The sequence below is a fragment of the Carcharodon carcharias genome, chromosome 1 (genome assembly GCF_017639515.1).
Source record: "Carcharodon carcharias isolate sCarCar2 chromosome 1, sCarCar2.pri, whole genome shotgun sequence".
Lineage (NCBI taxonomy): Eukaryota > Metazoa > Chordata > Chondrichthyes > Lamniformes > Lamnidae > Carcharodon > Carcharodon carcharias.
In genome coordinates this window covers 6,023,826-6,036,482 of record NC_054467.1, presented here as the reverse complement: position 1 = coordinate 6,036,482, position 12,657 = coordinate 6,023,826, and the positions used below count along the sequence as shown (strand labels likewise).

General features: G+C 43.5%; 1 protein-coding gene across 1 annotated transcript in view; it reads right to left on the bottom strand.

Moving 5' to 3' along the window:
* dnajb14 (DnaJ heat shock protein family (Hsp40) member B14) overlaps positions 1-12,657 on the bottom strand; it is a 32,554-nt gene that overhangs the window by 19,325 nt on the left and 572 nt on the right. Inside the window, exon 2 of the mRNA XM_041190383.1 lies at positions 2,410-2,593. Within this exon, the coding sequence (XP_041046317.1) occupies positions 2,410-2,593 (184 nt within the window). The remainder of the gene's footprint in view (positions 1-2,409; positions 2,594-12,657) is intronic.

The window sequence follows — 12,657 nt, the reverse complement described above, 5'->3', positions numbered from 1 at the left end:
AAAATGAACGGTGATCTTATTGAAACATAAAATTCTGAAGGGACTTGGACAGTGTGAATGCTGAAAGGGTGTTTTGCCTTAGGGGACAGTAGAACTAAAGGGCACAGTTTAAAAATAAGGGGTCTCCCATTTAAAACAGAGACGAGGAGAATTTTTTTCTCACAAAGGATTGAGAGTGTGTGGAATTCTCTTTTCCAAAAAGCACTGGAGGCAGGGGCATTGAATATTTTTTTAAGGGATTCAAAGGGTATATGGAGTAGATTGGAAAGTAGAAGCCACACTCAGATCAGCCACGACCTTAATGAATGGCGGAGCAGGCTCGAGGGGCTGAATGGCCTACTCCTGCTCCTAATTCGTACATCCGTTATGTATTTCAAATTTTGGCTCTCAAAGATTTAGAAAATTTGAATATTAAACAGGAAACAATTAGCCAAGTAATTGGGATAATCTAGCTTCACAAACATCCCCAAACTCAAGCTACTGAAAACGCAAGTTTATCCTGTTGAAACAATGGAAGGTTCTAGTATTACTGAATAATGAAGTTCCAACACTGCGAAGGAGAGAGATTTACATCTTTAAATGCAAGGAGAAAAAGTGTTAATAAAAAGTTTAAAGGCTCAAAAAGTTCAAACTTCTTCACCCGGTGAAGTGCAGTAATGGAAACGGAAGTTATATGTTTCTAGACTGGAGAGATTCGGTTTTGGCAGATGGGAATGATTGAAAGGTTTAGCAGGCCTGTGGCTTCAGGACCAGCTCAGCAATTCAAAATGGTTTATTCTTGCCCTCAAAAAAAACACACACATAATCACAATCACCAGCCAAGGTCCCAAACACTCCTTCAACAGGAAACAGTGCTTCAATTTAATATACTGTACTCACTGCTCACAACGTGGTCTCCTCTACATTGGGGAGATCAAACACAGGCTGGGTGACCGCTTTGCAGAACACCTCTGATAAAGACTGCAAGCATGACCCTGAGCTTCCTGGCATTGTCAGTTCAAATCTCCATCTTGCTCCTACTCGCTGACCCCTCTCTCCACGGCCTGCTCTGATGTTTCAATGAAGTTTGACGTAAGCTTGAGGAACGGTACCTTATCTTTCGACCTGACGCTCTACAACCTTCTGAACTCACCAGTTCACCAATTTTAGATCACAACCTCTACTCTCATTTTGTTTCACTTTTTTTTCTGTTGGTTTCTTACTTAATTCCTTTGCTTTGAGTTCAGACAGCTGCTAACCTGCCATTCACACCTCCTCCTTTGTTTCTTTACTTGTCTCATTACCACTCTCTTTGGCTTTTCACCACAGAGCCTTTCATCATTTAGTTTTTGCAAGCTTCCCTATCACAGACCTCCCGTTTTATTCTTTCCCCACTCCCCTCTTCCTCTGCCTCTTAACTTGTTAAAACCTGTCACATCTCTAACATACTCCAGTCCCAACGAAAGGTTAACTCGGTTTCTCTCCTCACCCATGCCGCCTGACCTGTTGAATATTTCCAGCACTTTTTGCTTTTATTTCTAAACCTGTGATCTATCTTTATTGTTAATAACAGAGGCAGTGTGATGCATTATTAAAGCAGTCATTCACACATTGTTCAATTGTTACATTACCGTAAACAATTAGAAGCCTTAAGGGCAGGATTCACCAAGGTAGCAACTATCTAATGGTAAACATTACTGAGTTCTTTCCCATCTCCAAGTCCTTTGGGAATGATCAACACATCTTCTACAGAACAACAGTTCCCATGTTTCAGCAACATATTAAAAACATCCCAAAATGCTTCACGGGAGCTATTATCAAACAAGATTTGACACTGAGCCACATAAGGAGATACTGGACCGGGTGACCAGAAGCCTGGTCAAAGGGGTAGGTTCTGGTGGCAGCATTCTCATAAGAGAATGGATCAGCTGGTGTGGCTCAGGAGCTCCACTCCAGAGGAAGATAGTGGGGCTGAGAAAGTGTACGATTCACTGGCCTCAACTTTCTCTGGGCCCTCTTCTCGGCCAGCTGAACTTTGCATTTTAAGGGGCATCTTAAAGGGAGGGAGCGAGCGGGCGAGAGAGCAAGATTACACACTTGTGTCATTCCAAAATGCAAATTAGATTGCATTACCCAGGGAGTGGCGCGTACCTGGAACTCGCTACCACAGGGAGTGGCAGAGGTGAATAATACAGATATATTGAACGGGGGATCTGGGTAAACACATGAGGGAGGGAGGAAGGAATAAAGGATATGCTGATAGGGAAAGAAGGAGGAGGGTCATGTGCAGTGTAAACACCAGCACAGACCAGGTGGGCCAAATGGCCTGTTTCTAAGCTGTACCATCAACGTAACAATACTTCTTATAAAAACAAAAGCATAACATTGGACAGTTGCATTGATTATCACTTCCAAGGGTGTGATCCATACCTCTGGACTCCTTCCAGCTGCTCTTTCGTGTAGACCTTTGCTGAATCAGTTTTGTTCTCCTTCTCTGGCGTGGTCCCATTTTCTGCCCTACTGCTTGCAGGCTTCCGCTGGTATGGTTTACCCGATTCAGAGTGATGCCCAGCACCAGCCGCACTCCCATTCGCCGTGATCGCGTCTATTAATGCTAAAAAGCAGGAAGAGAAAGAGGAGGATAGAGATTGATAGATAATGACAGGGAAGCAGAGAGCTCTCTGACTCTACCAGGAAGCTGCGGCTATCTTCCAAATCTCCAGCAGTTTCCATTATATTGCAACAGTCCCGGAGGAATACAGCATTACCCTATCAACATGTAGGCAACTGCCAATTCTGGTGCAATTTTCAACACTCCTATTTTCCTGCTGAGTCACACATAGAAGCAAAGGAATTGAATTTAGGTCATTGGGTAGATGGTGGAGTAGCAGTAATGTCACTGGACTAGTAATGCTCAGGGGACTTGGGCTCAAATCCCACCACAGCAGCTAGCGGAATTTAAAAAATTCAATAAATAACATCTGGAATTGAAAGCTGGTCTCAGTATCTGTGAACCAAAAAAACTATCATCGATTGTTGTAAAAGCCCATCTGGTTCACCAATTCCCTTCGAAACTGGTCTGTCCTACTACATGTGACTCCAGATCCCCAGCAACATGGTTGACTGTTAACTGTTTTCGAGGGCAATTAGGGATGGGCAACATGTCACTGGCCACGGCCTTGCCAGTTACACCCACATCCCATCCAAGAAGAAATTTTTAAAAAATAATTACATAGTACCTTTCACCAGCTCACAATATCTTGCTCTCTCTCTCATGTACACATACCAGTGGAGGCGCTTAAATGGGAAAACAGGAGGCGGTTAAATAGAATTAAGTCAAGATGAAAAAGAAATGAAAGATGGTTTGGGGACACGTGTGAATTCAGGGTGTAGGCAGTTCTGGAACAGAAGCAAAAAAGCATGTCCCCAATTTCCTTCAAAGTCCTCCACCCCCTGGAAAAAAACTGAAAATACTCAGCAAGTCTGACAGGACCTGTGGAGAGAGAAACTAGGAGTCTTCCAGTTCTGATGAAAGGTCATTGACCTGAAACGTTAACTCTGTTTCTCTCTCCAGTGATGCTGTCAGACCTGCTGAGTATTTCCAGCATTTTCTGTTTTTAATTTCAGAATTCCAGCACTTCCTCCACACTGGGAGTGTTAGCCTCGGTTATGGGCTCAAGTCTCTCGAGGTGGGGTTTGAATCCACAATCTCCTAATTCTAACAAGAGTGCTAAGCAGTGAGATACTCAGATACCGCAAGGAGGTGGGGGGGAGGGAGGGAAAACTGATGTCACCTTTCTTCACCTTGTTGGAGCAAGAATGGTTCCATTGGTGAGGGCCAGTCACCTCTCCACGTTATTCATTCCTCTCTCAATAAACTCAGCTGGAAATGGTGATGTACTCTGATCCACTGGGGTCTTCACTCTCATTAAAATAGAAATTGAATCGGCCACTCTGGTTTCTTTCCAGGTAGTTAATGCATCCACCATTAATTCTTAATGCTGACAGTAATTCTCCCAATAAGGACTAATCTTTTCCTTACACAGAGGCTTCAATTTTATTTTTAATCCTTGGGTGAATAAGCCATCTGCTTGTTTGGATTCCCCTCCCCCTCTAATGTGGCTCTGTTTTTGAACCACCCATATGAAGACTTTCATCAAACTTAACAGCACAGAAACCCGGCCTTTCAGTGCAAGTGCTCCGCACCAGTTTTCATGTTCCGCACAAACCTCCTTCCACCTCATCACCATATCCTTCTGGTTTTTTCTCTCTCTCTCATGTGTTTATCCAGTTTCCTCCTTAAATGTATCTATACTATTCACCTCAACTACTCCCTGTGGTAGAGTTCCATGTTCTCACCACTCTCTGGGTGAAGACGTTTCTCCTGAATTCCCTACTGGATTTACTAATGACTCTCTAATATTTAGGACCCCTATTTCTTGACTCCCCTGCAAGTGGGAACACCACCTCTATGTCTACCCTATCAAACAATTTCATAATCTTAGATACCTTTATCAGGTCTCCATTTTCTAGAGAAAAATGCTCCAGTCTGTTCAATCTTTCCTGATAGGCAATAACCTCTCTCAGTTCAGGCACCATCCTTGCAAATCTTTTTTTTATTCCTACTCTTGTGCCTCTTGGATCCTTTTTGTAATATGTAGACCAGGGAAAATCCTGGAATTCCCACCCTAACAGCACTGTGGGTGTACCTACACCACAGGGACTACAGCAGTTTAAGCAAGCAGCTCACCACCACCCTCTCAAGGGCAATTAGGGATGGGCAATAAATGCTGGCCCAGCCAGTGACACCCACATCCCGTGAACAAATAAAAAAAAACTGAGCACAGTATTCAGAGTGTGGTCTAACCAAGGTTCTTTAGTGTAGCACGTACTCAGTGCTGACAGACATTGGTAAAGGTGAAGCTTTCAGATTACAATCATTCTTATTTCCATAGACCACAGATTCTACTCAAGGATCTGTTTACCTGTCTAGGCCTGGGTGTGAAATAAAAACAGAATTACCTGGAAAAACTCAGCAGGTCTGGCAGCATCGGCGAAGAAGAAAAGCGTTGACGATTCGAGTCTTCATGACCCTTCGACAGAACTTGAGTTCGAGTCCAAGAAAGAGTTGAAATATAAGCTGGTTTAAGGTGTGTGGGGGGGGCGGGGAGAGAGAGAGAGAGAGAGTGAGAAGTGGAGGGGGTTGGTGTGGTTGTAGGGACAAACAAGCAGTGATAGAAGCAGATCATCAAAAGATGTCAACAACAATAGAACAAAAGAACACATAAGTGTTAAAGTTGGTGATATTATCTAAACGAATGTGCTAATTAAGAATGGATGGTAGGGCACTCAAGGTATAGCTCTAGTGGGGGTGGGGAGAGCATAAAAGATTTTAAGATATTTAAAAATAATGGAAATAGGTGGGAAAAGAAAAATCTATATAATTTATTGGAAAAAAATTATTGGATCTTTTATGCTCTCCCCACCCCCACTAGAGCTATACCTTGAGTGCCCTACCATCCATTCTTAATTAGCACATTCGTTTAGATAATATCACCAACTTTAACACCTATGTGATCTTTTGTTCTATTGTTGTTGACATCTTTTGATGATCTGCTTCTATCACTGCTTGTTTGTTCCTACAACCACACCCCCCCCTCCACTTCTCTCTCTCTCTCTCCGCCCCCCCCACACATCTTAAACCAGCTTATATTTCAAATCTTTCTTGGACTCGAACTCAAGTTCTGTCGAAGGGTCATGAGGACTCGAAACGTCAACTCTTTTCTTCTCCGCCGATGCTGCCAGACCTGCTGAGTTTTTCCAGGTAATTCTGTTTTTGTTTTGGATTTCCAGCATCCGCAGTTTTTTTGTTTTTATCCCTGGGTGTGAAATGCCTGTCTCAGGCGAGCTCCTGGATCACTGTGAATCAAACTCTGACCAGAACTTCCTTAGAGCTTAAGCTGATGTTGCCTCAAGGTTTCTGTTCTTCAATAATTTCCTCAGCTTTAAAACAATTTTTGCTTCGGCACAATGTCCCTCAGGTGTGACCTTTCCTTTATATCTATTAATTGCCTCGGTATCCCAGGAGCAGGCTGGGAAAGGCTGCAAGATTCCTTCGGTTACGTGGATGGATTGGCAAAGCCGGGGTTGTTCTCCTTAGGAGAAGCAAGGGGTTCGTTCGGAAGAGATTTGAAAGGTGGTGTTCAAAATCAGGAGAGGCCTGGACAGAGTTTATAGGGAGAAATGGTTCCCACTGGCGGCAGGTTTGAGAACCAGAGGGCACCGATTTAAGGTGACTGGCGAAAGAACCAAAGGCGACATGAGGAAAATCCTAAACGCAGCGAATGGTCAGGATCTGGAGTGCTCTGCCTGAGAGGGTAGTGGAGGCAGATTCAATCAAGGCCTTCGAAAGGGAACCGGACAATAGTGGAAGGGAAAGAAAATGGCAACATTACAGGGGAAAGGCAGGAGAACAACTAGCCGATAAAAGCAAAGTACTGAGGATGCTGGAAATCTGAACTAGCCAAGTTGTCCTTGTCAAGAGCTGGCACAGACAACGACTGAACAATGGCCTCCTTCTGTGCTAGAACCATCCACAATTCTAGATCTTGTGAGATACAATCCCTATAAGCCAACCTCAATAGCTGGATTCTGTGCCAAAATAAAAATTATTTTAAACATATCCTCGCGCAGCCCAGCTGATCTGAGAGTTATTTTAAACTTTCTTTGGATGCCAATACTAATTAAAGAGTCCAAACTCATTAACAGAGATATGAAAACCTTGGCAAAATTTGTTTTCCACATTAATCACTTCCTCCACATTTACAGATGTTGAATGAAGTTTCCGTTGCCAACTCTCAGGCACAGCGTAGTGACCGTGCCATATGTTACCACACAGCAGCAGTCATTATCGGACTCGTTAATCTGTACTATACCAATAAATACAAAAATAGCAAGCAGGGCATGCTGGCCCACACCAGTGATCATCTCGCTTAACTCGAATCAAAATAACCTCCCAGTGATAAATGGCTCTGGGGTTTCCACTGTGAGACTTTTATCCAGGGTGCACACCGGGGCGTTCCTCATCATTTCTGCTTAGCTTCATGGCACTTTGCTATTCACTCATTCACTTCCAAACCCGCAAACTCTACCACCCAGCAGGGCAAGGGCATATTCCAACATCTACTTGAAGTCTCCATGTTTTTGTCCAAAAGTACAATCCCTGGGTGGTTGGCAGTATGACGAATGTAATGATAATAATACACCAACATAGAAAATAGAGGTGGGGTTAGATCTGGAAATGAATGTGGCTCTTTGGAATATTGAAAATGGGGAGATGTATGTGCATAGCTACAGAAGCACAAAAGGACAAAAAGCTGAAATCACTCTTCAACAATTTGAGCAGCAGCTCCAGGTTTAACCAAAGAAAACACAAGCATGCTCCACCAGTTGTGTGCTTGTGCGTGTATTTCCCTGTATACCCCAGGAGCGGTAGCTCTGGGGAGCACAGATGATGTTCTGAGTCATGCTCCCATTAATCAGCAGCATCTTAAGCTGCTGATCAAAACAGCTCTGATTACCTACCGAAAAACAAACAGGAAAAATATTGGCCTACAGAATTTGACCAGAACAAAGCAGCAAACAAGAAATACGAGCAGATATACACAGATATAGGGCATTCGGCCCAACTGGTCTATGCTGGTGTTTATGCTCCAAATGAACCTCTCTTTCTAAAATCTGTTTACCTAAACCCATCCTTTTATTCCTTTCTCCCCCATGTTCTTATCCAACTTCCCTTAAATGTAACTAAGCAAATAGGACAGAGTTGGCTGGGATCGATGGCTGGATTTCCAGGGTTTGAAGGGCACAGTTTGGATATCCCTGTTCCCTAACAGGCAGCAGATGTGTCACATACATACACGTTGATCAAAACATGATGATCCACCTTGTTATTCCTGATCATTTTCTTCAATTATTAAATCACACAGCAAAGGAGGCTATTTGGCCCATACAAACGTACGAAATAGGACAAGTAGGCCATTCGGCCCCTCAAGCCTGCTCTGCCATTCAATAAGATCATGGCTGTTCTGTTTGTGTTTCGAATTCCACATTCCGTTGTGTCGGTGCTGGCTCTTTGAAAGAGCTATCTAATTAGTCCCATTCCCTTGCTCCCCCCTACCCCCCCTCACAACCCCCCCCCCCACCCCCCCACACACCCCACGCCCCCCCACCAACCCCACCCCCCCATCTAGCACCATAGCCCTATAAATTTCTCCTTTTCAAATATTTATCCAATTCCCTTTTGAAAGTTACAACTGAATCTGCTTCAACCACCCTTTCAGGCAGCACATTCCAGATCACAACAACTCACTGCCTAAAAAGAATTCTCACCTTCCCCTCTTGGCTCTTTCGCCAATTATCTTAAATCTGTGACCTCTGGTTTCTGACCCCTCCTGCTACTGGGAACAGTTTCTCCCTCTCTGCTCTATTAAGAACACCACTCATGATTTTGAGCACCTTTACTGAGTAAATTGAATAGGTGAACTGAAATGTACATTCTTTGTTAAAAAGTGATGCGTGTCTCAGTTACTGTGCAAGAACTTTTTTTTAGATGAATTACACAGGGCTTACAGCACACAAACTGGCTTTTCAGCCTAACTGGTCCACTCAGTTTTAATGCTCCACTTGAGACCCCTCCTCACCTCGCCAGCATATCCTTCCATTCCGTTCCCCCATGTTTACTCTTCAATTCACCACTAGATTTATTTGCGACTGTCTTGCACTTATGGCTCCTAGTCCTTGGACTCCCTCAACAAGTGGAAACATCTTCTCTACGTCTACCCTATCGAACCCCCTTCATCCTGTTAAAAGATCTCCATCAGGTCACCCCTCCCCTTCCTATTGCTAGAGGAAAGAACAACAGGCTTTTCCGATTAGGAACCTCACTGTTCTGTGAGTGCAGCTAGCAAATAAATGCTGTGAATAAATTCTAAATTCACTCAGTTATGGACACAATATCCTCTCCGCAAAAAGCAAAATACAGTGGAGGGTGGAAATCTTAAAAAAAAAAATAAGCTGGAAAAAATCAGATCAACAGCGTCTGTGGAGAGAGAAACAGAGTTAAAGTTTCCCTCCACAGGCGCTGCTGATCTGATGGGTTTTTCCAGCCTCTCTTTTCTCTCCCGACAATATCCTTTCTGATGTTCGACTGCAAAGCTGTAAGGAAGCGTTCACAACCTATCGATATAAAAGTATCGGTTAAAGATAACAACTGCAGCCAGCCACAGCTGAGAGCCCAAGGACGATTTATTTTTTAAGGAGTGGAGTGTCGAGCTGGGCACATTATATAAACACACTTTAATATACACATATCAGATAACTTGCATTTAATGTAGGAATATCCCAAGGTGCTTCGAGGCATCATTAAAAACGTGGACGCCAAAGGGCGTCTAGGAGACACTAGGAGAGCGCTTGGGGAGGGCATTAAAAGAGATTGTAAATGGAGGGGAAGAGGGAGGTGGGATTTAGGGAGAGAATTCCCAGAGCGTGGACCTTAAGCCTCTGAAGGCACGGAAAGAAAGAAGACTTTGCATTTTTATAGCACCTTTCATGAACTCAGGATGTCCCAAGGCGTTTACAGCCCATGAAGTACTTTTGAAGTGTAGTCGCTGTTGTAATGTAGGAAACATGGCAGCTAATCTGCGCACAGCAAGCTCCCACAAACAGCAATGTCATAATGAATGGATAATCTGTTCTTTTTTTTAAGAGATATTGGGTGAGTGATAAATATCTGCTCAGGACACCAGGGAGAACTCCCCTGCTCTTCTTTGAAATAGTGCCATGGGATCTTTTACAGCCACCTGAGGGGGCAGACAAGGCCTTGGTTTGATGTCTCATTTGAAAGACAGCACCTTTGGCTCCCTCAGCACCGCACTGGAAGTGTCAGCCTGGACCTTTGTGCTCGAGTCTCTGGAGTCAGACAAGAACCCACAACCTTCTGACTCAAGTGTTATCCACTGAGTCACAGCTGACAGAGTGACACAGCCACCGATAGTGGATACAGAAGGCCAGAGAGTCAGTGAACCTGAGGATGACAGTCATAGGTTAGAGGTAGAGAAGGGTGTGGTTAAGCGAACAGGAGCCTGATATGGGTCACTTCCTTAAAAGGGAACATCTGATCACAGAGAGGCTGTGATTACTGTCCTCCAGACCATAAACACCACCTGCCCCAGCAGCCAGATCCCCTATTTACCAAATCAGCCTTGCAAATCGAGCTCAAGAGTTGCTTCTTTTGCGTAATGAATAACTACACCACAATTCTTAACGCTTCCTTTACAAGACCACAAAATGTCCAACCTCTGCCAGGTCCCAGATGACCATGGCTGCTCCTTGCACTATATTTAAAACAATGGTTGAAAAAGGTTTGGAAATTCTCTCTCTCTGACTGGAATCAAGCCCTTATTAAGTTGCTGGGTGTGGATCATCCTGCATTTGTCCCATTTAATGTTTGAACAAAACTGTACCAGGCATGTAAAACATCATCGTTAGATTGAACACATAGCCTCCCCCTAAGTAATGACTTAGTTCTGAAAACGTCTGTATCACTCGGATCGTAACGTAGGATTGTATATATTTCATAAAGTGTGCTGATACTTCTAAATCTTCCAGTCTTAATATAATTTACGAGATTCTCTGCTGGACAACAACTTGCATTTAGATAGTACCTTTAACATAGTAAACCATCCCAAGGTATTTCATAGCAACGTTAACAAACAAAATTGGGCACCTAGCCACGTAAGCAAACATTATAGGACAGGTGGCAGACAGGTTTTAAGGAGCATCTTAAAAGTGGACAGAGAGATGGAGAGGGTTCAGGAGGGAATTCAACAGGTTTAAGACCTCAGGTGTTGAAGTCATGGCGGCCAATGAGGAGTAATTTGCCACAAAAATGAGAGGAAATAAGACTATGTAGGCAGGAAACACAAACAGGTGATTTTTTTAAAAAATAAAAGTAAAATACTGCAGGTGCTGGAGATCTGAAATAAAAACAGAAAGTGCTGGAAAAACTCAGCAGGTCTGGCAGCATCAGTGGGGAGAGAAACAGTTAACATTGAGCCCAGTATGACGCTTCTTTGAAAATCTTCCGAATAAGATTTTAAAAAACATTCTGGAGGTTTAAAAAAAAATGTTGATTTATATTCTAGCCATGCACACAAGCAAATGGATGGGAATAATGTTGTCTCTCTGTCACAGCAGAACAAAGTCTCCAAAATCATAACTAACTGGTAGCCACCATTTAAATAAAATTACCTCAGTGCCAGGAATCATGCATTTAATATTATACGCACTCAATGTATGACCAGTGAATCAAAACAAGCCATTTTCGTCTTTGCTGATATCATGGTGACTTTCAGAAGGTCACCTTCACATTTAAGCACCTTGAGGGGTTTTCCTGTCTGACATAATCAGAAGGTCACATAACGTTCAAAGGAGACTGGAATCTTTTATTCTGCTCAAAACATCTTGTCCCACAGCTCTGAAGAAGTCATGTGGACTTGAAATGTTAACTGTTTCTCTCTCCACAGATGCTGCCAGACCTGCTGAGTTTTTCCAGCATTTTCTGTTTTTATTTCAGATTTCCAGCATCTGCAGTATTTTGCTTTTGTCCCGCACTTGCCCTTCCACACGTGTACTCGGTTAACACACGAGGGGGTCATTTCAAGAGCTACAGTGTACACCTCCGAGCTTCCTAGTTCTGGGAAAAGTCACAGCATCTCCATGGAGGAAAATATATATTATCTTTTAAAATATTAATTGCTGAGTCCACACTGATTGTAGCAGTCACATGCATTCTTCTGATGACAATCAGAGGTAGTGAAATGACTTTGTTACTAACTACAAACATCTAGGTAGATGATAAATTGAATTGGAGGGAACAGTGCACAGATGTGGTGGTCCAGGGACATACATGATTATACTACCTCAGAAAATTTTATTCGTTCACGGGATGTAGGCCCATCCCTAAATGCTTGAGAACTGAGCTAGGGCAAGAAGGCAGTTAAGAGTCAACCACATCGCTGTGGGGCTGGAGTCATATGTAGGCCAGACCAGGTAAGGATGGCAGATTTCCTTCCCTAAAGGGACCAGATGGGTTTTTACGACGACTGACAATGGTTTCATGGTCATCATTAGACTTTTAAATTTCACCATCTGCTGTGATGGGATTCGAAGCCAGGTCCCCACAAAGCAGTACCCTACTAGTCCAGTGACAATACCACTACGCCACTAAAATGAATTTCCATGTGAATAGCAAAGTGAAATTGATAAGAGGAGTTGAACCATCTGAACTGCAAAAATGCTGAGTCAAAAATACATTTAATGAGCTCAAAGAAGATGAAATGAGATGAGGTCATTGCAATTGCGGGGGGTGGGGGGAGAGGGTGAGCTATTTATGCATATTTCAAAACAAGAATGCGCACACACTCAAGAAGAAATAAACCAGGAAGACATGACGGTGCAAAGTGCAGGAAGCGCCTAGACAGTGATTGACAGGTGAAGCCCGGCCGGGCCCGGGGATCCGGGATTGATGACAGGTGAAGCCCAGCCGGGCCCGGGGGATCCGGGGTTGATTGACAGCTGAGCCCGGGGACTCAAGTGTTGCTTAAAATAGTAGCAAGA